At 38.2% G+C, this 25,761-nt stretch overlaps 1 protein-coding gene across 1 annotated transcript; it reads right to left on the bottom strand.

Moving 5' to 3' along the window:
- Positions 1 to 335: 335 nt before the first annotated feature.
- LOC124280053 lies at positions 336 to 10,568 on the bottom strand. Its single transcript, XM_046715932.1, has 3 exons — positions 10,361 to 10,568; positions 2,740 to 3,937; positions 336 to 2,109 (listed from the first exon to the last, which is right to left on the bottom strand). The coding sequence occupies exons 2-3, from the start codon at positions 3,919 to 3,921 to the stop codon at positions 457 to 459; spliced, it is 2,835 nt and encodes a 944-aa protein (XP_046571888.1). The 5' UTR covers positions 3,922 to 3,937; positions 10,361 to 10,568; the 3' UTR covers positions 336 to 456.
- Between the last annotated feature and the right edge of the window lie 15,193 nt (positions 10,569 to 25,761).

Below are 25,761 nucleotides of genomic sequence, written 5' to 3'. Positions count from 1 at the left end.
TTTTAATCGCTGAAACAAACGCGTTCCATGCGTTCCCCAGGTTCTATGCCTGTACCCTGTTGCACCTTGAACACATCGTTATCGGTGTAGTCAGGACAGGTCCAACAGTAGAATTCAATCCTGGCATTTTTAATCTTCGTTTACGTCGTAAATTTCGTAATGAAATGATGTATTTGTTTCGGCCTTTTATAGTCGATGTCTCTACTCATGTGCCGACACATTGCACGTGCATTACATGTATCGTTTTCATATTGTTTTTATGACAAACGTTTACAAACACATTTTGGAATGCGTTTGCTTGCAATACACAACAGCCACAACATGATTAACGGGATTCAAACATAGGAATTGTCTTAATGACGATTGCTGTCAAAACATATCGAAATGAACGGCGTTTCTTTTGTATGAAGAGTGTATATAGACACAAAGGATCTTTATTCAACCATAGAGATTCTATCAGAAATGAATCTCCATTCTTTTGGACGAGGTAGACATTGACGTATCTTTTGCACTTGATCTTTCCTCCATGTTAACGTGGCCCTTTTCATTTCTTAGCCACAGACGTCTCAGTTTTTCTCTGATAAGCTTGCGGATCCGTCTGCTGACAACGAAGGAGAAGAAAATAAAGACACCCTGGCCCGCTGTCAACACAGTGAACACATACATCAGTTCCACCCTCTGAAGCAAGTAGCCAATGAAGCCAAACAACCATGACAGACCTGTCAAAGTCGAGAGTTTGAAGAATGTAATGATGTCGTTTGCCTGTTTCTTTCCCAGAGTCTGATTTTCTTTGTTTCTGAATCGCAGAGACGTCATTGTCCAGAGAAACAATACCACGTTGATGACAACTGTTAGACAAGCAGGAACACCAAAGGAAACAGCTGAGACCAATCCAGAAGTTACGAAACACAGAGCAGGACCGCCATAGCCAACATTAGTGTAGCCCGACTGGATGTAGGTGATGGTTAAAGTCATCGTTACAATGACCAGAGGGACACCATAGGCACAAACTGAATACTTTATCATCAGACACACCTTGTCGTCGGCTAAGTGTAGCGAGGAGAAGAGTTTGGTAAAGACTCTGAACATGTGTAGACAACAAATGTTCATCCAGGCAAAGGACACAAGCCAGAAGTAGTGGATGAGGACTCCGATAACGGTACAGATGATCGGAGTAGTGACAGTTCCCGCTCCAAACAGATAAAACACTTGTGCAAGGAAGAGGGAAGATGAGAGCAGGATGAGGTTGAGGCCTGGTATTGTGTGTAGCTCCTTAATGAGGATGTAGACTGACAGAGTTAGAAGGAGGAAGAGTAAACTGAGGGATAGGCATACTCCTGTTGTTATTGTAGAAGCAAGAAATGTCTGTGATATATTAGTTGGGACTTGTGCCACCATCTCCTCCCGTCTTCTCAAAACTGCATCCAGACATATAAAGTAAGTTCCATAGTTTGACAAAAAGTACTCATGTTCATTCAGTTTTGTATCTCCATGTATGAAGACAGAATTATTTACATTGCTAACTTCCCGACTGTCAAACGCAGCCATTGAGCATGTGACATTAAAAGCAAGTGGGACGTTGATACTAAGTAACATGTCAAGATTCATTTCAAATGCATATCCAAATCCGAATACGTATGGCAACAACGCCAGCTTGTCCTGTACATGTCTGTGCGTTGTGAAAGGGTGAACTTCCACTTGTAATGGTTTCCCTTCATGGGTTGTGTTTAATGTGACACTCTTTAAAGCAGCTAAACATTCTCGTGAAGACGCAATGGTGTAATTCGGCAGGAGAAGAAGTGTGAACTGTAAATGACCTTCATCAACAACAAGGCTGTCTGCATTCTTTATACGGGCATAAGGCGTGTCTCTCATGTCATGAACAACAAATCCACATTCACTTAGTATTTTTTGATAATTATTGTGGAAATAGTTACCCAAAGGATTAAGAAAATTGAATGGAATGAAAGGTAAAATGGTTATACCTTCCTTATATAACAGTGTGACATTCCATGTTGTGAGGATCAAATGTTCATCTGATACCAGTTGGATACAGGTAGCAGTATCGTTACTTTCAGATAAAGGGCAATACCTTTCACGACACTTTTTCTGAAATGAAAGAGTTGCAAAATTTTAGTTTTTACGGTATTGGTCAATGAAGATAGCAAGTGTAGTGGTCATGGTCATTGTCATGGTCATGATATAATGGGGGTGGTGGGGTAGCCTAATGGTTAAAGCGTTGGCTTCGAATCCCCACATGGGCACAATGTGTGAAGCCCATTTCTGGTGTCCCCCGCCGTGATGTTGCTGGAATATTGCTAAAAGCGGCGTCAAACCAAACTCAGTCAGTCAGTGATATAATGGAGAGCAGTGGAAACTCAGGAAGTATAACAATTATATAATCTGCATTATGCCCAGAAAGGAATACGACTTATCGACACGTAAGAATCCCTAAATTGAGCATTACATTACACTGAACGTCATCACATCAGCTGTTCTGAACGTCAACGATTTAGAATGCATGATATTATAATTGGGTGTATATGTTATCAAATCACATATCTTTACCAATATAGCAATGTGAACCTGGGCCATCCGAAGTTACAGCTAAAATATATCATTGACCAATGAAGAAAACCAGTTGACATAAATAATAAAATCCCATTCACGTTTTCCTAAGCCACTTCATATCTATCCTACATACGAACTTGGATGAAATAGCATTTATGTAATACTCACGGAATATGAGTCATAGATATCTCTATCTCTGCACTGAGCATGTGTCTGATCTCCGAATCGTTTTATGGCCTGGTAACTACCCCTTTGTCCCTTCGGACTTGCAACAACTTCAGCATCCGAATTTTCGAAATTGAGCAGTGCAGAAAAGGGCATTACCACCACTGGTTTCAACAGGTATATTTCACACACTGATGGACATTTCAGCTCCTGTTCTGGTCTTCCATTGCACAGATGACAGAAGATGTTTTTATAGTTGTTCAGTGTTGGATTGTAATAAGAGTGGCATGCCTCTTCTATGCTTTTGTTGTATTCTCGCCAAAGTCCTGTAACATTGCAAGTAGATACCATGTTACTATCCATAGCACATGACCTAGCGTGGCCCCCTTTTTTTATATTAGTTGTAACCAAACAATTCAAGTCCTTTGCTGAACGTATCAAGGAGTTTATATTTGTGTAATTGGATGAATCGATGTCTTCATCACAACTTATATACACATCCCATGATGTGTAATTGTTGACATCGTAGCATGCAGCACAGTACTTGTTTCTAAAGGTGACGCTGGTGTTGAAGGGATGTGGCGCCGTCACCAGGCGGCCATCTTGGACGTATCCCAGTTTTCCATGTTCACATTTCTCGGCAAGGTCTTCAGTGTAATTGGGAGCATCTTTCTGACATTTCGTCACAATCAGGAAAAACCCTGAATTAATGCCGTTATCATATGTTTCAACAAGTTCACAATCAAAGAAATATTTCCCGCCAATCCCTTTATCAACACAACAATCTCCAAATATCACACAGCTGTCGTCACATGAACACCGGTGACAAGGCTCACACCTTTGCAGCTGGTTTAGAATATGTCCGGATTCAACAGGTGATTCCGACGTGTGGGTTTCTGAGATGATGGTAGTCAATTCTGGACTGGTCTCTGTGTTAAATTCATTGGACGGGTCTGAAGTATAGTTTTCAGCTGTCGTGTTTTCAACGCCTATAGTGGTCCTCCCCGATCTGCCTGGATCCTGAACTCCACATATCGGAGGAGTATAGGATGTATCTGGAGAGCAGAGATGTCGTCCACAGTACTTAGTTTGCAGCGTGTATATCAGGGATTTGACGTCATCGCTAATAATTGTAGATGACGTCAGAACCAGTGGTAGAAAAAGAAGGACTTGAGTGAAGGCCATTGATATATTTTCTTATCTGAAATTAAAAGATATTGTTTTGTAAAATATCAGAAAGTAGAGTAATAATATAACATATTATGTACAGACAGACTGAAGACAATAGTGTTAGATAATATACATCTTGTCTTTGCCTGAAATATAAGGACAATATGTTGCAATTATCAAAGTGAAACCTTGCTTGTGTTACAAACTATATAAGACAGTAAGGCTGGAGTTTATAGTTGTAATGATGATAAACGTGTTCGTATTAATCTGTGATTTGCATTCACTGTATGGTCGACATAAAATGTATATTTGCTCAAAGAATATGTAACTGTGATACTGTTACATCGTCTAGAACATACAGACATGTTATGGAGGTCCGGGTTAGATTTCGTTTTCAGCAACCCATGCTTGTCACAACAGGCGATCTGGTGGTCAGTGTGGCCGAACTGGTCGACACATGCCATCGCATCGAAATTGCGTAGATCAATGCTCATGATGTTGATCACTGGATTGTCTGGTACAGACTCAATTATTTACTGACCGCCGCCACGCAGCCGGGAGTATTGCTCAGTACGGCGTTAAACAACAAACAAACACATATGAAAAAATATTAGATAAGAAAGACACACCCCAAAGAACAAAAACAAAACACAACCAACAACAAATAAGACAAAAACAAAAGCAAAGACAAAAAAACAACCCCAAATTAACTGTGAGTGAGTGAGTTAATTTTTTTCAGTTGCTAATTCATACTACCAAATAAAAAAATACCATTTATCTATTTGCAAAAAATATTAAAAATGTATCTAATAATTTTATTGCCTTTAAAAATTCAATTATCAACATTATAAAAAAGATCCTTCAATGTTTTGACATTGTCAAAATAACAGAAAACAAGACACAATAAACAACAGAACAAACATGTCTAAGCTATTCAATGATATATTGAACAAACAATGAGCAAGCTACAATAAATGAAATACAGATTTCTAGTACAATCTAAATGAGTCATAAAATCTAAAATATTGGGTCACAAATATAAAATATTAACTCACCAGAGTCTTGACATTAACAGTGAGAACATACCTACTGATTGAAGATTTCTTACAACTATTACCTAATCAATGATATTACAAATTCAAAACGAAACACTATCATAACACTGTCAAGATTTGTAATTACAAAAGTGTACACAAAATACTGGATTGTTATAGACGCCGGTTACGATTTGGAGTCTTTGAACAACATTTGGAAGCGATGCACATACAGGCATGAATTTATTGATATCAACTTCTATATTTTGAGGAACACGACGTTTTGGAGTACTTTATTACTCAAATGATAACGATTTGTTTCAGAAGTATATGTTCTCAAGAAGTGTACTCTTAAGGTCGCAGATAACAATCATATTAAGATTGGTTTCAGAAATGTATGTTCACACAAGGTGTACTCATGTTAACGTTAGATATCTTAATATCAGGATTTGTTCGCTCGTGATATGTTCACATGTAGACGTTAAAACTTAGTTTAATACCATTTACAATAGTGTCAATATTTGCTGACAAATCGAAATCCTTTTCTCATCCACAAGCAATTTCTGCAAAGATTAGAGTTGTTCAATTTCGACTTTATCATGAGCATGTGTTTGTGAATCACTATTAAATCGCGATGACACCAGGTATATGTGTAAAGATAAGGGTTTCCTTTATACACTGTTGTCACGTGTCATAAATGCTAATCATTTGTTCCCCCTTTGGAGTCTTGATAAAAAGAGCACACTCGATTGAACCTCAAAAGATGCAGATTGTTATGGAGCTTTGGAACACAGTACAAAAAAGGTGTACGCAAGACATATCCACAGTCTTTAGATTTAACCAAAACTTGATAATACCGTGGATTTCTAAGTAGATTTCCTCCTCAGTGGCAATTTATGTACCACATGTACCAAGTTCTTTCATAAATAATATATTGTATTATCACCCATTATGTGCTCATCTGAAGGTCGATTCCTATAATGACTGGATTAATTATTCAATTATGTTACATTTGGACATCGTTTATCTCATGCCATACAATTTTATGTTCATACATTGTCGTCGTTTAAAAAAAATGTAGATTTGATCCATAATGATATTTCGCATGTTGTGATGGGGAGCCCTTGCGTCAGTTCAAGCCCTCTCTCACAATGAGATTTTGACCATCATAAAGACGGCCAAACGAACATCTTGTATGCTTGACCCTATTCCAACCAAGGTACTACTTGATCATGCCAACATCCTGGTTCCTGCCATAACCAACATTGTAAATCTCAGCCTGACTTCTGCAGTTATGCCTAACTCACTCAAGACTGCGGTACTAAAACCACTGCTGAAGAAATCCTCTCTTGACCCAGATATGCTCAAAAAGTATAGACCAGTGTCGAACTTATCATTCCTCTCAAAGATAATAGAACGTGCAGTGTGTCTTCGGTTGTCTGAACACCTTGACAAGTACTATCTACGAGAGCACTTTCAATCAGCTTATCGTCCACGACACAGCACGGAAACAGCCCTGCTCGAAACGGTGTCGATAAAGGAAATGTTGCTCTGTTAGTTCTTTTAGATTTCAGTGCAACATTTTACACTGTTGACCACAGAAACCTCCTAAAGTGTCTTGAGAGTCAGATCGGGATTAAAGATTCTGCTTTGCAGTGGTTTGATTCCTACCTCAGTGATAGAAGTCAGGCAGTGTCCATCGATGGATGCACCTCAACATTAGTGTGTGGAGTTCCACAAGGCTCAGTGTTGGGACCTGTCCTGTTCACACTTTATACTAAGACTCTTTGACATCATTGACAATCTCAGACTCCATCGACACTTATACGCAGACGATTCTCAGTTTCTTGATATGTTCAAGCCACAAACATCTTCAGGAATTGCTGCAAGCTCCAGGATGGCACTCTGCTATGAGGATATCAAGAAATGGACGACAGCCCATAAGCTCAAACTCAACGATGAGAAACATGAAGTACTTCTGATTGGCCCCCCTTCCAGACGGGAACAGACTGAACTAAAAACACTTACATTTGGTTCCTCATCTATCGCAGTTTCTCATTCTGCAAAAAACCTGGGCGTCGTATTGGACTCTGAGTTGACGATGGAAAGCCATGCTAACCAGCTCTCAAAACAGTGCTATTTTCACATCAGAAACATCAGCTCTATTCGGAAATACATCACTACTCAGTCTGCCGCAACATTAGCAGTGTCACTAATCCTTTCCCGACTCGATTACTGCAACAACTTCATTGCTGGAGCACCAAAAACTGTCACATCTAAACTTCAGAGAATCCAAAACACAATAGCTTGAATTGTCTCATTCACACGCAGGTTCGATCACATAACACCCGTTCTGAAGAACCTACATTGGTTACCAGTGGAGTACAGACTGAAGTTCAAAGTCCTCTGTCTGACTTATCAGGGCGTCTCTGGCACATCTCCAGGATACCTCCGTGACATGATTGAGGTTACCATCCCTCCAGGACACTCAGATCCTCAAACCAAAGCTTCCTCACAGTTCCTAAGGAAAGGACAGCTCGCTATGGACAGAGAAGCTTTTCCTACATCGCAGATGTAGAGTGGAACAACCTCCCAGTACATGTGAAAGACTCACCATCTCTTCAGCCATTCCGCAGAACACTAAAAACCTTTCTGTTTCAACAAGCTTTCTGTGCCTGAACTCTGAACTGTGTGACATCCAGACTTTGTATTTAGTTTTATTCCTGTGCGCTTAGACTGACTGACTGACTGCGTTTGTTTTAACGCCGCTTTTAGCAATGTTCCAGCAACATAACGGCGGGGGACGCCAGAAATGGGCTTCACACATTGTACCCAAGTGGGGATTCGAACCCGGGTCTTCGGCGTGACGAGCCAACGCTTTAACCATTTGGCTACCTCACCGCCCCTGTGCGCTTAGAGCATACTGATGCATGGAATACGGCGCTATATAAATACACTTATTATACGTCTAAAATCATATTTTGTGCAGCAATAACCACATCTACAAAATCCCCTTCAATCTCTGATGATCTACTATCAGTACTCTACAAATATAATTTACATATACACATACAAAAATATATTAAAGAAGGTGTTTTCCTCCAAAGTACGAATGGCGAAAAATTGTAAATACATCAATACATAGTTATGAAGAACACAGATGGGTTATGCAAACCTCAATTAATACAAACATGACGCTTTATGCACGGGTCCATTGCAGGTTAAACTATCATATCCTCTGGCAATTGGCATACTTCCTCCCCAATGATAAGTCTGCTCTCCAAATATGTATTAAAATCTCATCACGTGGTAAAATATCTAAGGAATGAAACCTATGTAACAAATATACTTCTGATTATGATTTTTATATACTCCTACACTGAGAATAACTTAACATTGAGAGAAACGAATATTGTGTGTTTATGATTGACATTCTTGATGTGGAAACCTATGTTGCCTTTGAATCACAGGATGAAGTCGATATGCTGTCTTTTCTATTTGGAGGTGAAACTGCTTGTAATGATAATGTTGATCAAGGGACATGGGAAACAATCATTTTACGATTTTCTTCATACATTTACCGAATAAGACGACATCTCCTACAATGTTACACTGATTGATCTCTGCAGATGTATAATGAAGTATGTCCACCTTCGGAAGTTTCTTGTATAAATTTATTGTATACACATGTAAATGTATGTTCTTATGTAAATTGTAGCTTTAGGTAATCATCTTGATTAATATTATTGCATATACATCTATATCAATTTTGTAACTTTGCCCCTTTCTTGTATATATACATGTATGTATAAAATATGTTTGATCTTCGGATGATCGTGTCCTGTCCTGTCCTGTCCTGTCCTGTCCTGTCCTGAGAGACACTGTAGAACTGTACAAATCATTACGCCAAGAGTGTCAGAGAAAGAGAAAGGGGCAAAGGGGGTAGTACTTAAGCCAATTTTGTCTCCAAAACGCTGCTCAACATTCTGGTATAAACCGCTCACCCTATGCTGCACTTTTTGACACATAACCTTCCACGCTGAATTGGACAAACGACGGGAGCTGATCGCCACACACCGTGAAGAAGCCCGAGAGTCCCAGGCTTCCCAGGCAGAAAGAATGGTGAGGAGAAGCCGATTTATGATGTGGAACGGAATACCCCAGCGTCAAATTCAACATCTAATACAGTCAGTGACGAGATTTGCCTTTTAATATTCCAATTCTCTGGATAGTTTCATTGAGGTTTGGGTAAATTCTTTTGCTATGGTTTACGTGATTTAAACAATATTTTATTTCCATTAATGTTTACATTTATCATAATACACGACATAACAAAATGGAAATAGGGTGAGCAAACAGGCCATATGGCCTATGTCAATGCTTCTCCGCATATAGTTCGTTGTATCTTGACATAATTCTATGGAGGAAATTAATGAATGAATCAAAACAAAATGAACATAAAGAAATTGAAAAAAAGAGCAAGATACCAAGTGCATTTTATGTTTATAGGTTGTTACTTGAATTCCGTAAAGCTGTTAGTTTCAGTTATGTAATTCTGAACCGATTTTATAAGGTTTTCATTGTCTAAAGGAGATAGTTCGTCAGTGCCGTAAAGTATAGTATACACGCTGAGGTTGTTAAGGACAAAGTATTTGTCAAGTCTAAACTCATGGGCATAGCTGGGACATGACAGAAAAAAGTGGATAGCATCTTCTCTGTTATGGCCACATGAACAAGTGGGATTCATCAATCAGGAATCTGTCAAACAAGTGTGCTTTTAAATCACTACAACCTAGCCTAATTCTGGATAGGATCACTTAGTATTGTCGCTATGGTTTACGTTAACATATGGATACCACGATGACATGTTAGTGAAGATAATTTGTTTTTTTTCAATCTCTCACTAGATACATGTGATGATAATGTATGAAATGTACGATGTTGACATATAAACTTTATATAAACCACTTTTGTCGAGAAAGTGTTACAACTACCTATTCAAATGATTATCGAAGCTTAAATTTCCGAGGACAGAATTTGTCTGAGGACATAGACGGAATACCTAATACCAAATCACCAGCACTTATAATAAAATGAAAATAAACATATGTTAAATGTTATCTGTACTTAACTGAGTAGGTCTAATCCTAAATATTCCATATGCCACATTTGATCACTAAATAGCACTGTGTAACCATAGCTTCAGGGAGCCGCGTCAATTTACACTTGTCAGATGGGTACACAGAGCACGTCCGGCTTCCATTTTTATGGAGTGGGTTACATCGTTTACTTTGCGTGCTGTCGATCAGGTACCTTACTCTTAAAGTCTGGAATCCAAACTAAAACAAAAGTACTAGAATCTGTAATTATCTGGAAAAGTGTGATCCACAGTGTAACATATGTTAGAAAAATGTACTTACCTGCTACCTGTATCCAGATACCTGGAAGGAAGACACATGGTTCACTCCCTCTTGAATCAGCGAACAGTCTATTATTGTGATTTCTATGTAGTCAAGCTGTTGTCTATGTGAATGTCAATTATCCCAATGTGTTTGTTCGTTTTGATCGTCGAACATTGTCCATTGCAGAACATTCATTACACACACGGAGAGTTAATAGAGAACATGATACAGTACAGTTGTCATGCCATGTGGTTGATTCTGCTCTTAATAGACCTTTTTATTGATTCAATCGCTTCGGGGCTATCGCTATACGACCACTCAAGCTTCAACGACAATGACGTTGTTTACACAGCATTACGCGCGTGCACTGTGATTGTGATCTCTTTGCGGAAGAGGTGGAAAAGCAAGCAGGAGTGTATTCTCATAAATCATGTATTCACCGAGTTATTAACCAAAAAACATTTGAACAGTGCAATAATATAGAAATAGTAACATACAGTAGACGGATGCATGCTGAAAGATGTTCGCTTTGAAAGGTTTTCATTTTGTATTTTTTGTGTTTGTTTTATTTATTGTTTATTATTGAGTGGTGGTTGAAGGGTACTCACTTAAGTATACCTTTTTTCTTTAACGAAGTATGTTGTAATGTATGTTATATTTGGAATTACACTTTCTCAGTACATTACAGATTCTATACTTATGGGACCCGTAAAGGTCCGGGTTAGAATGAACCTTTAGCAGCCCATGCTTGTCGTAAGAGGCGACTAAAGGGATCGGGTGGTCAGGCTCGCTGGCTTGGTTGATACAAGATATCGGTTCCCAAGGTGGTGTCTTACCGAAACGTCGACCCCTAGGGTTGCGGGTAAAAACCCTTTGATGTGATATGTTGTTTTAGCGTTGTTGTTTCAAAGGAGTATAGTCTGGGTGTCACCCAAAGTTGAACTCAGGTGCGAAAAGTGATCACTAATTTAAGAAGAAGAAGAAGATTGTTTATTAAAGTGTCACATGTTGTACATCATAAAAAGCATCATAAAGTATTGGCATAAAATAGAGTACAACATCCGGCCAATACGGCCTATGACAGGCTATATTGCATTTAAAAGAAGTTAAAATTTGATAATAAATTACTAACAGCTATAGTTGGTGGAACAGAGTAGTATTAAAATAGTGTAATGTTGCTAGGATTGCTAAGTTGGTCCCCGACGTTAGGAGAACAACAAGGTTAAGGTAAATAGTGAAGAGGTAGGTTAACTTGTGAGTTGGCGGCGCCTAAACATGCGTAGGAGTAAAGCGGCTACTTGTTTAATACACTGGCTATCTTGCATAATGAGAGTGACCTGGTCAACAAGGGTGAACAGGGTAAAGGAATGGTATACTGCCGTGACAGCGTTCCATAAGTCATATCTGATATCCGAATAAAAACTACCAAGAAGTGAATTTCATCCTCGACTTCATTGCTGTTACATTTACTGCAAGTGCGTTCTTCCAAAGGGGTCTTAGGTCGTTTAAATCTCCCCAGTTCGACCTGTAAAGGTAATGTACCACAACGGAATTTTGCAAGTAAACTACGTTGCGATCTGACCAAAATAGTGTTGACGTAGCTCTCTGTAAAAAGATGTTGCTTAAATAGACGAAATGTGCGTAATTTGTTACCATTCACTTGTCCTCTGTCATTCCACAGCTCTGAGAGCCATTCTCTATTGTCTAACATTAAGAGCCATTCCTGCACAGACTTGAGATCTGACCGAGACATGCTGTATACATCAGTGACTGGGAGCTGTAAAGAACTAAGTAGTGACAGTACATTATTATACCATGGTTTTCTGAATTTATAAGTAGACCCTCTGTTAATGGTATTCAGTATTGTACTATGACTGTTAAAATGCAGCTGATGCCAAAATCTCACAATTTCAACTTTAAGTTTGGTAAAGGCAGAACACCAGCCCATTTCACCCCTGAATGCAATATTTGGAGTTTTACTGTTAACACCCACGAAGAACCTACAGGCACGGTTTCTGACGGCATTTTTACAGCTGAATTGCCGGGTGCCCCAGTATGAGATCTGTTCACCTACTGGAATATTATTATTTAGTGAGTTCACTCAATGCCACTAATTATTCCAATCATATCACACGTATAAGGCAGCATGACGTATATCTAACAAACATCATTTCCATCATGGCAAATGCACAGCTTGATCATTACTTTCTTCCCACTTCGTGGGGCGGTAGATACCTGTGTATGAGGGGATATAAGTATAGAATAAGCAACAGAAAGAAATGCCCCCAAAATGATTGCAATTCGACTGTTTCTACGATCAATGATATTCTTTCGAAACAGCCATCAGCGCACAACCATGAGCCGGCTGAAATGTTATAATTCCATTTACAATTTAGTGCTTTACTGTTCATAAATGACTAAATGCTGAATCCGTTTTTTTGTCGTTCCTGTTTTCTGTATAACCCATGTGGGTGTAACAACATTTTAATCCCATTGTAACCAGTCAGTGGTGCATGGAGACTGTCGGCTCCTCCCTTGCTATTTTGTTTTGACACGCTTATGAAGGTCGACGTTTCGGTAATTTTCCACCTCTGAGCTCCAGATTTGAATTGAATGAGCTGTATTTTGGATCCAGGAAGATGAAATAAGAGACTGTGAAAGCCATACATAACTTAAACCAATGTTATCAAAAACTATTCTCTGTACATGAAATCCAGCTACAGCTGTGAATACATTCATTATGAAGATTATATACAATAGAACAAAAGATTGAAAAAACCTAGTTGAATTGTTTCAAAATAATTTAGACCAAAAAGTTAACATAAGAGTTTTAACATCAACAAAAAGTGGGACTCTACCTAATTCACCATAAAGCATATACAATGGGGTACTTTTCTTTACAGGTAATAATATACATGTAATTTTCTATTTTAAATTAGCATATCCCCATATTTCACAACCGTACAGCAAGACTGGTTTCACCATTGAATCAAAGAGATATAGTTGACATTGTATTGATAAGTTTAACATTCGACTTCTGCGTAAAATAAAATACATGGCTTTAGTAGCTTGTTGACAGAGATTTGATATAGATAATTTGAAAGAACATTTTCTATCAAAAATAACTCCAAGATATTTATACACAATAACAGTTTTCCTTAGGTTCAACTAACTGGTTGAAATATCCAATTGGTACATTCCCATCTATATATGGGTGTTGCCCCAAATAACCTCTAGTCCAGTGTCTGACAATTGGGATGTCTAACTAATGGGATGTCTAACTATTGGGAGTGAACCGTTCCCAATTGCGCCGATCGATGCTCATGCTGTTAATCACTGGATTGTCTGGCCCAGACTCGAGTATATAAAGCTGGAATGTTGCTGAGTGCGGCGTAAAGCTAAATTCACTCACTCACCCTATGGTTATTGAGGTGGTGTCCCATCCGGGATTCGAACCCACACACTCAGAGTAAGGCACCTTATCGCCAGCGCACAAAGTTAGCTATCTTACCCACTCAGCGCTGCACGGCTCTCAAAAAAAATGGAAGTCAGACAACTGGTAGTTTATGTATCCCTCTGACAAGTGTAAATTGGCACGGTTCCCATACAAGTACAGGTTATGCATACAAGTATAGTGTTGGTAGTTTTTTAGGAATTATAACAGAGGTCGCTCTAAAAGTGTGACTGTGTTTCGAAATAGTTGTTTTATATACTTTGAGTTCATTGGGAAGATATGAACTAATTATATATGTAGTGAGTTGTGTAATAATTTTTAAATTGATTGATTAAATGGCTATTGTTGATTAATCCTATCTGTGCATCGTGCATCAACATACACGTCCACATTGTGAAGCGCGACCTTGAGCACTTCATGATTATGCATTGACAGATTCTTTCTTGAACTTCAGGATTAATATATTTGTTATGGACCAGCTTGAAACTTCTTTGTTCCGTTAGTATACATTAAAATTTGCTGAAATTACTAATATGTACATCAGCGAGCGACATATATACTACAATTCACATGTATGGACTTAGAATGGTCAAATCAACATTTTATTCATATGAATTAGGAGCCGTGAAGATCCGGGTTAGAATTGATCTTCAGTAACCCATGCTTGTCGTAAGAGGTGACAGACACACTGGTACGAAGTGATATTCGTCCTCGATCTAAATCAAGTTACATGTACCGTAGATAAGGCATTCTGTACACGATTAGGGGCGGTGGGGTAGCCTAGTGGTTAAGGCGTTCGCTCGTCAAGCCGAAGACCCAGGTTCGATTCCCCACATGGGTACAATGTGTGAAGCCCATTTCTGGAGTCCCCCGCCGTCATATTGCTGGAATATTGCTAAAAGCGGCGTAAAACCAAACACACTCACTCACTGTACACGATTATATAATGCATCATACAAAACTGACCGTTATATGAACAAGTGTAGACTTCATTTACTCTTTTTGACATTTGCCAAGCTACATGTAAAATATTGATAATGTGAAGTAACGTACCCTAGATAGTTAGGCACAGATGATCTTCAGAAATCAGTTCACCATGTTAACGCAGCCCAATTGTAGTTGCTGAAAATCAATTCTAACCCGGATCTTCGCGGGTAATGAGGACCAGTAGGCATGCGTATGAAGTAACATGTGTTACATCTGTGTGAATGTCATTAAGAGGAGCATTAATATATGTCAGTTTACAAGGCCAAAATTAGAGAATAATTTGTTTCGTTTATGTCCTCAAACAGATTCTACACAGTATAAAACGTTGAAGTTAACGAATAATCTGTCTCAATTATCTTATCAAACAGATTCTGCACAGTTTAAAACGTCGAAGTTAGAGAATAACCCGTTTCGATTAGCTCTTCAGATTCTATACTTAAAAACATCAACATCAATATTAATAAATAACTCATTTTAGAACAGATATATGTATATGTTTGAACTGCCATAAAAATAATCTACCTAAACGTGGCTAATACGCTATGGTTAACAGGCCGATCTGCATCCGACAACCTAAATTAGATAAAAGCCACAGCACCATTACCATAATACATCATCAAATAGGTACGTTAAGTTCTTGAAAATGAACTGCGTACCCTGCACCAACTGATGGAAACAAAGTGAAAACGACGTAGAAACGAAGCAGCTATCATAAAGGTACTTGTTCATCAAATGGGAAAATGGGTGAACTGAATTAATACAAATGTTAAAAACGATCGATACCAAATATTTACCCACACTCAAGTAAATGACTGACCTTCCTGTTGTCTACTTCATCATCACAGACCTCGGGGACAGACACCGGATCTATCTGTGACGACCACGGAATCAAGAGCTGTCAGGTATTGCAACTGCTATTTCGGCAAGCTTTTGTTTAGGCTGTCCGCATTTTTTTCTGCGTTTTTCATCGACCACTCGTCTTGAATTTTCACTCTGACGTCACAGAATCAAATGTTTTCTTATCTCAGTTTACAGTTATATCTGTGATATTCTAGTTATTTTTACTGTCCTTCGCCGACAGGTTTTTTATAATGATTTATATCAACATTATATCTTGTTGATAGTGGTTTAAACATATTTTATTATATTCAAGAAGAAAGAAAAGGATTGGCAAACAAGCCTAAATGGCTTATATTAATGCCGCTCCATAATACATGTGAAGGTTCACATTTGTGCATAATGTTGTACATATTTATAGTGGTTATAACAAGTTATCTCTGAATAATAACAATCATGGATATCAACAATTTATCTTGGTTTTGGTTCGTGGCCAGTTGATACAAATACAAAATAAGAGAAGCTACAAAACTTTATGAATCAAAACGTTTTGATGTAATAATGAATTGATGGACTGACCGTAGAATATCCATATTCGTCTGATGAGATACTGAGTTGTTGCCATTTAGCACATCCCGCAGGGAGAAATCTTTCACATAGAAATACGATTCGTATCGAAAGGTATTATATTTAGGACACATGAATAAATAGTGGAATACACCCCTTATAATCTTGTGAGCAGGAACAAGAAGCATTATCAGAAATGAAACGATTATACTTATCACTGTTTAAGTCACTGCATCCCAATCTAAGGCGGAAGTGTATTATTTGACAAAATCGACTACCAAAATTTAGATCGAACATTGTGTTGGTATTAACTTGTGGTGTGATTGAATTCTTAAACTGTCCAACAGAGGAAGCGTTTGTAGCATTTGTAGGTAGGTCATTCCACAGTTTAATTGTATCGGGCAAAACGATTTGGCATAATTAGTAGATTTGCATCTTATAGTCTGATAATTTTCATTATTCCTAAGATTGTAGTTACTGTTATCAGAAACATTCCCTGGAGCAAGCTCACAAAGATAGTCAGGAACCATATGGTTTACCATTTTGTAAAATAATGTTAATTTAGAAGTTTCTCTCCGTTTCGATAAGGTCAGGTTTGTCTCATGATATAGTTTCGCATGGCTCGTACCTCTAACTGCACCGCATATTGTGCGTAAGGCATCTAAGTGAAGGTTTTCTAGTGACAAGGACTGTTCGTTTGTACAATTGTCCCAGAGATGACAGCAATAGTCAAATAGAGGTAAGATAAAGGATTTATACATTGTTTCGAGAGTTTTGCGTGATAGTCTATATTTAAAACTACGAAGGCAATTAATCACAGGGTTAATTTTCCTTATCATTTCATTAATGTGTGAATGCCAAAGGAGGTTTTCCTGAAAAATAATGCCTAAGTGTTAATGAATCTGCACTTCATTGATAGGGGTACCATTCATCGAGAGGGGAGGTTTCGTAGAAGTTTTCGTTTTGTGTGAAAACTGGATAGTTTCAGTTTTGTTTGGATTAAATTTTACTTGCCAGGTTTCCGCCCATTTAGATATTCTGTCTAAATCTGAGTTAAGAATAAATGCACTCGTATGGGGATCGTCGATTATTACATAGAGTGATGTGTCGTCTGCGAAAAGGCGTATATTACTTTCGATTCCACAACTATGTCGTTTATGTATATTAAGAATAAAAGAGGTCCAAGGACTGATCCTTGGGGCACTCCGGCTATTATCGGTTTTAATTCTGATTTGTAACCTTGGATAACTACTCTTTGCATTCTATTTTGCAAATAACTTCCAAACCATTTCAATAACTTCCCATCTATCCCACATGATATTAGTTTATGGATAATCCCTTTGTGCCAAACTTTATCAAATGCCTTGCTTATATCGCAGAATACAGCTCTTACTTCTTTTCCGTTGTCTATAGCTTTAGCAATAAAATTATACAAATCTGCCAACAAGCTTAAAAATATTTCCTATTCTTTACTACTTATACAATTCCAAAGTCACCTTGGTAGCGTCTCTTATTCTCTTGATTTGCGATGATATTCATCCTCACCCAGGTCCAATTAAAAATATTAACTAAACATACTACACTTAAATGTGCGTAGCCTTAAAGATAAAATTGACATACTTGAGGCAGAGTTCGGAACCTACGACGTCATATGTCTTACTGAGACATGGTTACATGATGGTATAAGTAGTAATGATATTTTAATTCCGGGTTTCCATTCACCTCTCAGAAATGATAGACAGGGCAGGGGCGGGGGTGTCGCAGTGTACGTTAAAAGTAAAATGATTTTTGAATATATGGAGGAATTTAACTTTAGCCGGGCTTGAGGAGGCGATGTGGATAAAAAGTAAGATGTAAAAAACGGAATTACTTAATAGGAACGTTCTATCGGGCAGACAAAACAGAAGCTTACTGGGATTTAATCGAAGATTCTATCAATAACGCTGTTGTTCTTAATATGGACACAATTGTAGTTGGTGACTTTAATATTAATTTACTTGCAGACACAAGTTATAAAATTAATCAATTACAACTGCTATTTGGACTAACACAACTTATAACTGAACCTACAAGGATTACACCCAGTTCTAGTACATTAATTGATCTTATTTTTGTTTCAAGTGTTAGCGCTGTACTAAAATCGGGTGTTTTAGATCCTGTATGTAGCGATCATTGCCCTGTATATGTCACCATTAATGAGAGTCGATTGCAAAATCGATTAATTACAAGAGAAAAATATATAATTATACTCTAGCTGATTTTGACGGTATTAAAAATTTCTTATATACTCTTGATTGGCATGCTATCTTTGCCTCTGAAAATATTAACCGAATCGCAAGCGATTTGACTGGTGCAATTCTTAAATTATGCGATAGTTATATTCCAAATAAGGTCGTTACGATAAGGCCCAGGACGCCCCTGGATGAATAGTGAGGTACGTAGAATTGATTCGTAAAACGCAATCGCCATCATAAAAATCGCAAAAGGCGTAACTCATCATCTGACTGGGCACTTTTTAGATTGAGTAGAAATAAAGTTATATCCGCGGTAAGAAATGCAAAGAAGATGTACATGAATAAAATTGATGAACAAATAAATAATGAACATGGTACAAAAACATGGTGGCGTTTAGTTAAGAATTATATAAAAAGTAAACACACCACCAATATTAATACTTTTCCTTCGATAATCCAAAACGATAAACTATATGATGATAGTGCTGATATAGCAAACATTATGAATGATTTCTTTGCAGATCAGGCAAGAGTAGCTGCTCCTAATAGGGATATTCCTGAAATTCGTTTAGAGGTGACTTAACACTCAGTCCGCAAGAAATCCATGATATTCTCTCCTCTGTTGATATCATTAAAGCAACAGGCCCAAATGGTATTGGCAATAAATTTCTGAAAATGAATGCTAGACAATTAGCAGTTCCCTTATCTGAAGTTTTTAATCTATCATTAAAGAATACAGTGTTTCCTGATATCTGGAAGGAGGCATCAGTTGTTCCTATACACAAAAAAGGCAGTACAAATGAGTGCTCTAACTATCGACCTGTCGCACTAACAAGTTGTGTAGCAAAGATTTTCGAAAAATGCATTTTTAAACATGTATTTAATCATTTTAGGGATAATGAAATGCTTACAAACTTACAATCCGGTTTCATGCCAGGCGATTCAACGGTTAATCAACTAACGTACCTGTATGACTTTATAGCGGGTGCATTAGATAGCGGTAAGGAAATTAGGGCTGTGTTTTGTGACGTAAGTAAGGCTTTTGACAAGGTCTGGCATAAAGGTATTATACATAAGCTAAGACGTTATGGTATCGGGGGTAACTTGTTGAAATGGTTTGAGAGCTATCTAGACAATAGAGTTCAGCGAGTTGTTATTAATGGTTAGGCGTCTGATCAAAAGATCAATCCTAGCCGGGGTTCCCCAAGGCTCTGTCTTAGGACCATTATTGTTTATAGTTTATATCAACGACATCGTTGAAGGAATAAACAGCAATACTAGTATCCGTCTCTTCGCAGATGACACATCACTTTATGCTATAATAAATGATCCTGATGAAACTGCTCTGTCTCTTAATAATGATCTACATAAAATTTCTGATTGGGCTGACAAATGGCAAGTTACATTTAATCCTAATAAAACAGATTCTATACAATTCTCTCGTAAAGTTCAGCCCAGCCCAAAACGAAACTTAACAATGAAGGATGGTAATATTAATGACGTTAATAGCCATAAACATTTGGGACCTACTTTACAGCACGATTGTTCCTGGACTGATCATGTTAACTGTATCGCTAAAAAGGTTGCACCCATGGTAAACTGTCTTAGAGGTTTTAAATATCGTCTCTCACGTAGAACTTTACAAACAATATATCTTCCCTTTTTTCGACTATTGTTGTCACATCTGGGACAATTGTACCAAACAGCAAGCACTAACACTGGAAAAACTTAATCTTGATGCACTTAGAACTATTTGCGGTGCTGTTCGCGGCACGAGTCACAACAAAATTTATGATGAGACAAACTTCCAACCACTATGTACTCGAAGATACATCCAAATTCTAACGTTTTTCTATAAGATGGTTAATAATTTTACTCCAAAATATCTGAGCGATCGCGTCCCTCCTAAGGTATCTGACACAACAAGCTACATTTTCCGAGACCGCTTGAAGCTCCAAACTATCGATAGTAAAAGTGCAAGTAATACTAAGTCATTTCTCCCAGATACAGTAAGATTGTGGAATTGTTTGTCTACCGATTATAGAGAAACGGCTACTTTGGGTAGTTTTCAGAAACAGATGAATGGGTCTAATAATAATAATAGTCAAAATTACTTCAATTTAAGCTTTGGAACAATATTCTGTCAGATTATCCATTCACGCCTCAGGCTCGGTTGCAGCGATTTAAACGCACATAAATATCAACGATTTATATCTTCAAATCCCTCTTGTTCTTGTGGCTACTGTTACGAAGATCCAATTCACTATTTCTTTTCGTGCGTTAACTACACTGACATAAGACATAAAATGCACTTCTATACTAAAGGATATGACATCAAATCAATACTATATGGCCACTCTCATGGATCTACTAAAGGTAATCTTGAATTATTAGAATCTATCCATTCTTTCATTGTACTGTCAGGCAGATTTGAGTTGTAATATATAAACGAAATTGCACTTACTATTAAATATTTTCCGACACTAATGGTTCTAAAGTTAAAAGCGGCCATGTTACAGTAAAATTATACAAATGCGTGAGTTGGTAAGCTGTTGAATCTCCTGGCATGAATCCAGATTGTAAATTTGAGAGGCAATTGTTATCTCTCATGAAGTTAAAGACATATTTAAATATACATTTTCAAAGACCTTTGATAAACAAGATGTTAAGGCAACGGGTCTATAGTTCGAACAGTCGTTAATATTACCTTTCTTGTGGATTGGTATGACTGATGATTCTTTCCATATGTCTGGGAAAACTGATGTTTGAAGTGACTTCTTAAAGAGGTTAGTTAATGCTAGTGACAAGGAGGGGGATACCAAACGTAGGAAGCGGTTTCCAGTACCATCTGGTCCACTCGCTTTGGTAGTGTTTAACGATGATAGAACATCTTCAACATCCTGCTTTGTAAGATATAAATTCCTCATATATTTACTATTATTGTTTAAGGTCATATTTGGAAGATCCTTATTAGGGTCAGCGATTGTTGCCTGGTCAATAAAGTAATTATTTCAAACGTTTGCTATTGATTCTGGTTCTTGATAGACTTCGTTATTGTGGGTAATAGGAGGAAAGGAGGTACTTTGTTGATAGTCACAATATGGCTGAAATATTGCCGATGTGACTTAAAATCTTAACTCAGTCACTCACTCACTCTTATCTCAGTTTTCCCCGCCGCTGTGGAAATTGCCCTGGCTAGCTATTCTCGAAACGTTCGTAGCCCTACGAACTTCTTAAACCCATTCTTATCACATTGCCTACGATCAAATTTAAGAATTCTTAGGGCTACGATCGTTTCGAGAATAAGGGCCCTAATAGGATAGATAAAACACACTCTCCCTTGCACATCACTCATAGAAACAAGTCAGTTAGATCGTCAGGTACATTTTATCCAAAAATTGTTTCCGATGCAAGCGAAGTTTATTGTAAATTACTTTACATTTAAGTTAATTATTTTACATTTTAAACCAAGCGGTTTATGTTTTAAATTTTTATGAACTAATTTACACAGTTAGAGAAAAACACATTTGTATTTATTTTCTTCTTCGCCCGCTTTGAGGCTGGTTGAGCTTGGGAATGAGAAACACAGATAAAGGTACGGACGGACTTATGTGAATATTACTTTTCCCAATGTGTTTGTTGTTAGGACTTTCGTTATGGTGACCTAATGGAGAAGTGGAAACAACCCATTTATGTAATGTGTCTGGTTGATTCAACTATTGTTACAGAACTGTCACAGTTTCATAAACCCGATTACATTTATTGATTGAGCCATGATTAAACAGCAGTCTCCACGTACTTGCCACTGGGTTGCCTGTAAGCTTGTTGTCCCACCACTCCCGCCTCACATCTGTGTTTGTAGTGTCATTGGTGTTACCCCTGGGTGAATTGCAGTTAAACACCCACACTCCGGCGCAATGGTGACCTAGCGTAACGTCACTGCCACAGGCAAATTTGCATATCACATGATCGGATTTTCTCTAATTTTTTTTGTAACTAAAAGCGCTTATCAGAATAAACTCTCTGCCTAATGCAAGCCTTTCGGTGCTCTGTACATGTTTTGTATGATTATATAGGGACGTGGTGGGCGAGCTGCCTAAGGCGGCCAGGCTAGTGATAGAGCGAATTTGAGGTGCCGGGATCGAGCCCACCTGTGACCGGGTGTAAAAACCTTGGAGTCAATTTTGTGTGCATACTCTTGAGTGTGTCACAACGGCTTGTGTTGTCTTCCCGCTTACCCAGCAGATATTGTTCTAAGGTTCCAGATCAGTGAAGCGATAAAATACCCCAAAACAAAAGGTGCGCCTGTAATTTAGTTCCCTTTGAAATTCAGTGACACGTGTTTATTTACATGAAACGCATGTCCACCTCATTGATTGGACTGTGTAAGATGTGACCAGTTGTCACCTGGCGTTGACCTGTGACAGACAGACAGACAGATATTTTATTTAAGTCTCACCTCATGTAAAAGGTTTCCAGATTCAGCAACAGTGTCGTGGATGATGATGAAGGGTCTGGGAGCACTGCCACCTGTGGTATTCCAGGGCTCTTCAAACTTCAGTCCTGCCAGGGATTGGGGTTCTGGGGGATAAGATGCAGACTTGTGGCGGCGAATATTTCTCTTCAGGCTGTCAAGTCGACCAACTTCTGCTTTTACTTCATCTGATGCCAGGCTTGGCAAGAGCCACAGGAACACTAGCATACAGTTTATAACCCGGAACTTGGTGATGTTGACTCCAAACTTTAAAGAAGGAAGCAGGAAATCAGGAATTTAATTAAATAACAATAGCGCTGACCATCTTAATAGACCATCTTAATAAACACCATGTCCATTGACATGCCACAATGAATACCTGCCCAACAAAATCAAACATAAGAGGAAGTGACCAATTTAAGCCAGTTCTCTGAAACAACATTTAGCAGATTTAATTCCGTTGTTAAAATAACAACATCGTCACTGAGGGGCCTGTAACAACTGGCAGCAGTGGGAGGAAATGCTCAGAAAACATCATGTCACCTGTCATTTCAAAACAAACACAGACGGTGTTTTATCCTATGGGTGGAAATTTGCAAGGGCTTTTGTCCTGGGGGCATTTAGCCTAGGTTTTTTTTTGTCCGAGGGCTTTTTATCCCAGTACTCTAGTGGGCTTATTGTCTGCCCACCAAAAGTACAGATATATACACACATATACATTAAATGAGCCACCCTTTAAGGGGTAGGAAAGTGTAAACACAACTAACAAATGACCGACTTTGTTCCCCTATCATGTACCTTGGTGATGAATTAGTTTCATGAAAAACGTGTGGGTAGCCAACGCAATTACAACACGGGAAGTCTGCATCGAACGCAAACAAATGAAATTGCCACGACTGTATGGAAACACCTTCATGGAACAATTAAATATTGACTTCAGCTAGCACCACCGGTCATTCATTCATGGATTCCGGAACGGGTGTTATGCAGTTCATACCTTAGATGCGTCTAACTTTTGGGACGTCTAACTTTTGGGAGGACACCGTAAAAGATTGTCCCCATGTATAATATTGTTTTCAAAAGAAACGAATAATCTTTCCTACTCACAAGCGTGTAGTTTAGCAATACCGGTAAAAGATTGTTCCTACACTAAACGCCAAAAGAAACCTTACCCTCCTACCTTTATGAATTACTGAAAAACTATCAAAGTTATGTTAGAAGGTATAAGTTTACAAGAAAGCTTAACAACACAGCTTTATGTAAATCACGAAATATAATTCTCAAATGCATTCATATTTAGGTGAAATGCATCTTTTCAGAAGAGTTAAATTGTCCTATATTTGTCCATGCCGAAATAAAACAATAACAATGAATTTGATGTCCAAAACAAAGGTTGAAATAAAATTCTGCTTTGGGACAAAGATAAACCATTTAAAGTCATAATTTTTCAACTATTAAACAAGAAACAACTGTTGTAGAGTGTGTAAATAATCATTCCTATGATTTCAGTCTTTTAAAACATTTTCTGCTGATTTACATTAGTGAAAACAAGTAAAACGTGTCTTTGATATTGTGAAAAAATGTTTAGGAACATCTAAAATTATCTTTGTTAACATTTTTGCTTGAAAAGTAACTTTTTTCCATTTTCTGTTTACACATAGCAATATCAATCGCCAAAACGCAGCAATATTCAAGCAGTATTTGCATCCGTTTCACAAGTAGAATGATTCTATAGGTTGTTTTTGTTATTGAGTTTGGTTTTACGCCGCTTTTAGCAATATTCCAGCAATATCACGGCGGGGGACACCAGAAATGAGCTTCACACAATGTACCCATGTGGGGATTCGAACCCTGGTCTTCGGCGTGACGAGCGAACGCTTTAACCACTAGGCTACCCCACCGCCCCGATTCTATAGGGTATGAAGAGAGCCTAGAATACATGATATGATCCACAAGTACGAGAAATATGCCACGATTAACAGCTGAAAAGAGCTGGAAAGATGATGCACATGGGGTCAACATACAATGCTGTTGCCAACGCCATCGGATGCCACCGTATCAAGGTTATAAGATTTATTCAGGGCTTCAGACAGACTGGGGTCACCGTAGACAGACCAAGAAGTGGACGTCCACGCATCACAAAGCCAGCTGAAAATAGGTACCTCCGTCATTAAGTAAGGAGGGTAACGTTTCTTTTGACGTTTAGTGTAGATATGTTATTCTGTGCATTGGTAAGTACGTATGATTCGGTAGCTTTTCGTTGCACGAAACGAACAGATTGGTACGAATTTACAATTATCTCGAACCCGCTATGTTTACTAATGATAGGTCAACACAGACAAGTTATATTAGGTGATTAATAAATATACTCGACTTGGTACAAAATGAATTGTATATGTGCTCCGTTTATACGAGATGCATTTCATAGTGAGTGAGTGAGTTTAGTTTTACGCCGCACTTAGCAGTATTCCAGCTATATGGCGGCGGTCTGTAAATAATCTGTCTGTATAGTTGGACATAGATAGCAGTGTTTGATTGTACCTTCGCACGCAGGGATCAACGTACCCTGAAATACGGGTCTGGTTCCATTAAAACTTTCAGATCCAGTATCTATGGAAATCAACTGATACCTTCATGCAATCACAAGTAAGTGAGTGAGTTTAGTTTTACGCCGCACTCAGCTATTCCAGCTATATGGCGGCGGTCTGTAAATGATGGAATCTGGACCAGACAATCCAGCGATCAACAGCATGAGCATGAGCACCCGATCCCTTCAGTCGCCTCTTACAACAAGCATGGGTTACTGAAGATCAATTCTATCCCGGATCTCCATGGGTTGCAATCACAAGAATATTGATATGTTTTA

The sequence above is a fragment of the Haliotis rubra genome, unplaced genomic scaffold, assembly GCF_003918875.1.
Source record: "Haliotis rubra isolate DU_JTF1 unplaced genomic scaffold, ASM391887v1 Scf26, whole genome shotgun sequence".
Taxonomy (NCBI): Eukaryota; Metazoa; Mollusca; class Gastropoda; order Lepetellida; family Haliotidae; genus Haliotis; species Haliotis rubra.
Note: the sequence above shows the minus strand (reverse complement) of the source record. Positions and strands in the feature narration are given on the sequence as shown.

Coding starts and splice junctions, on each gene's coding strand:
- LOC124280053 (XM_046715932.1), bottom strand. CDS start 3,921: ATGGCCTTCACTCAAGTCCTTCTTTTTCTACCACTGGTTCTGACGTCA. Junction 2,110..2,739: donor ATATCTATGACTCATATTCC/GTGAGTATTACA, acceptor CTTTCATTTCAG/AAAAAGTGTCGTGAAAGGTA.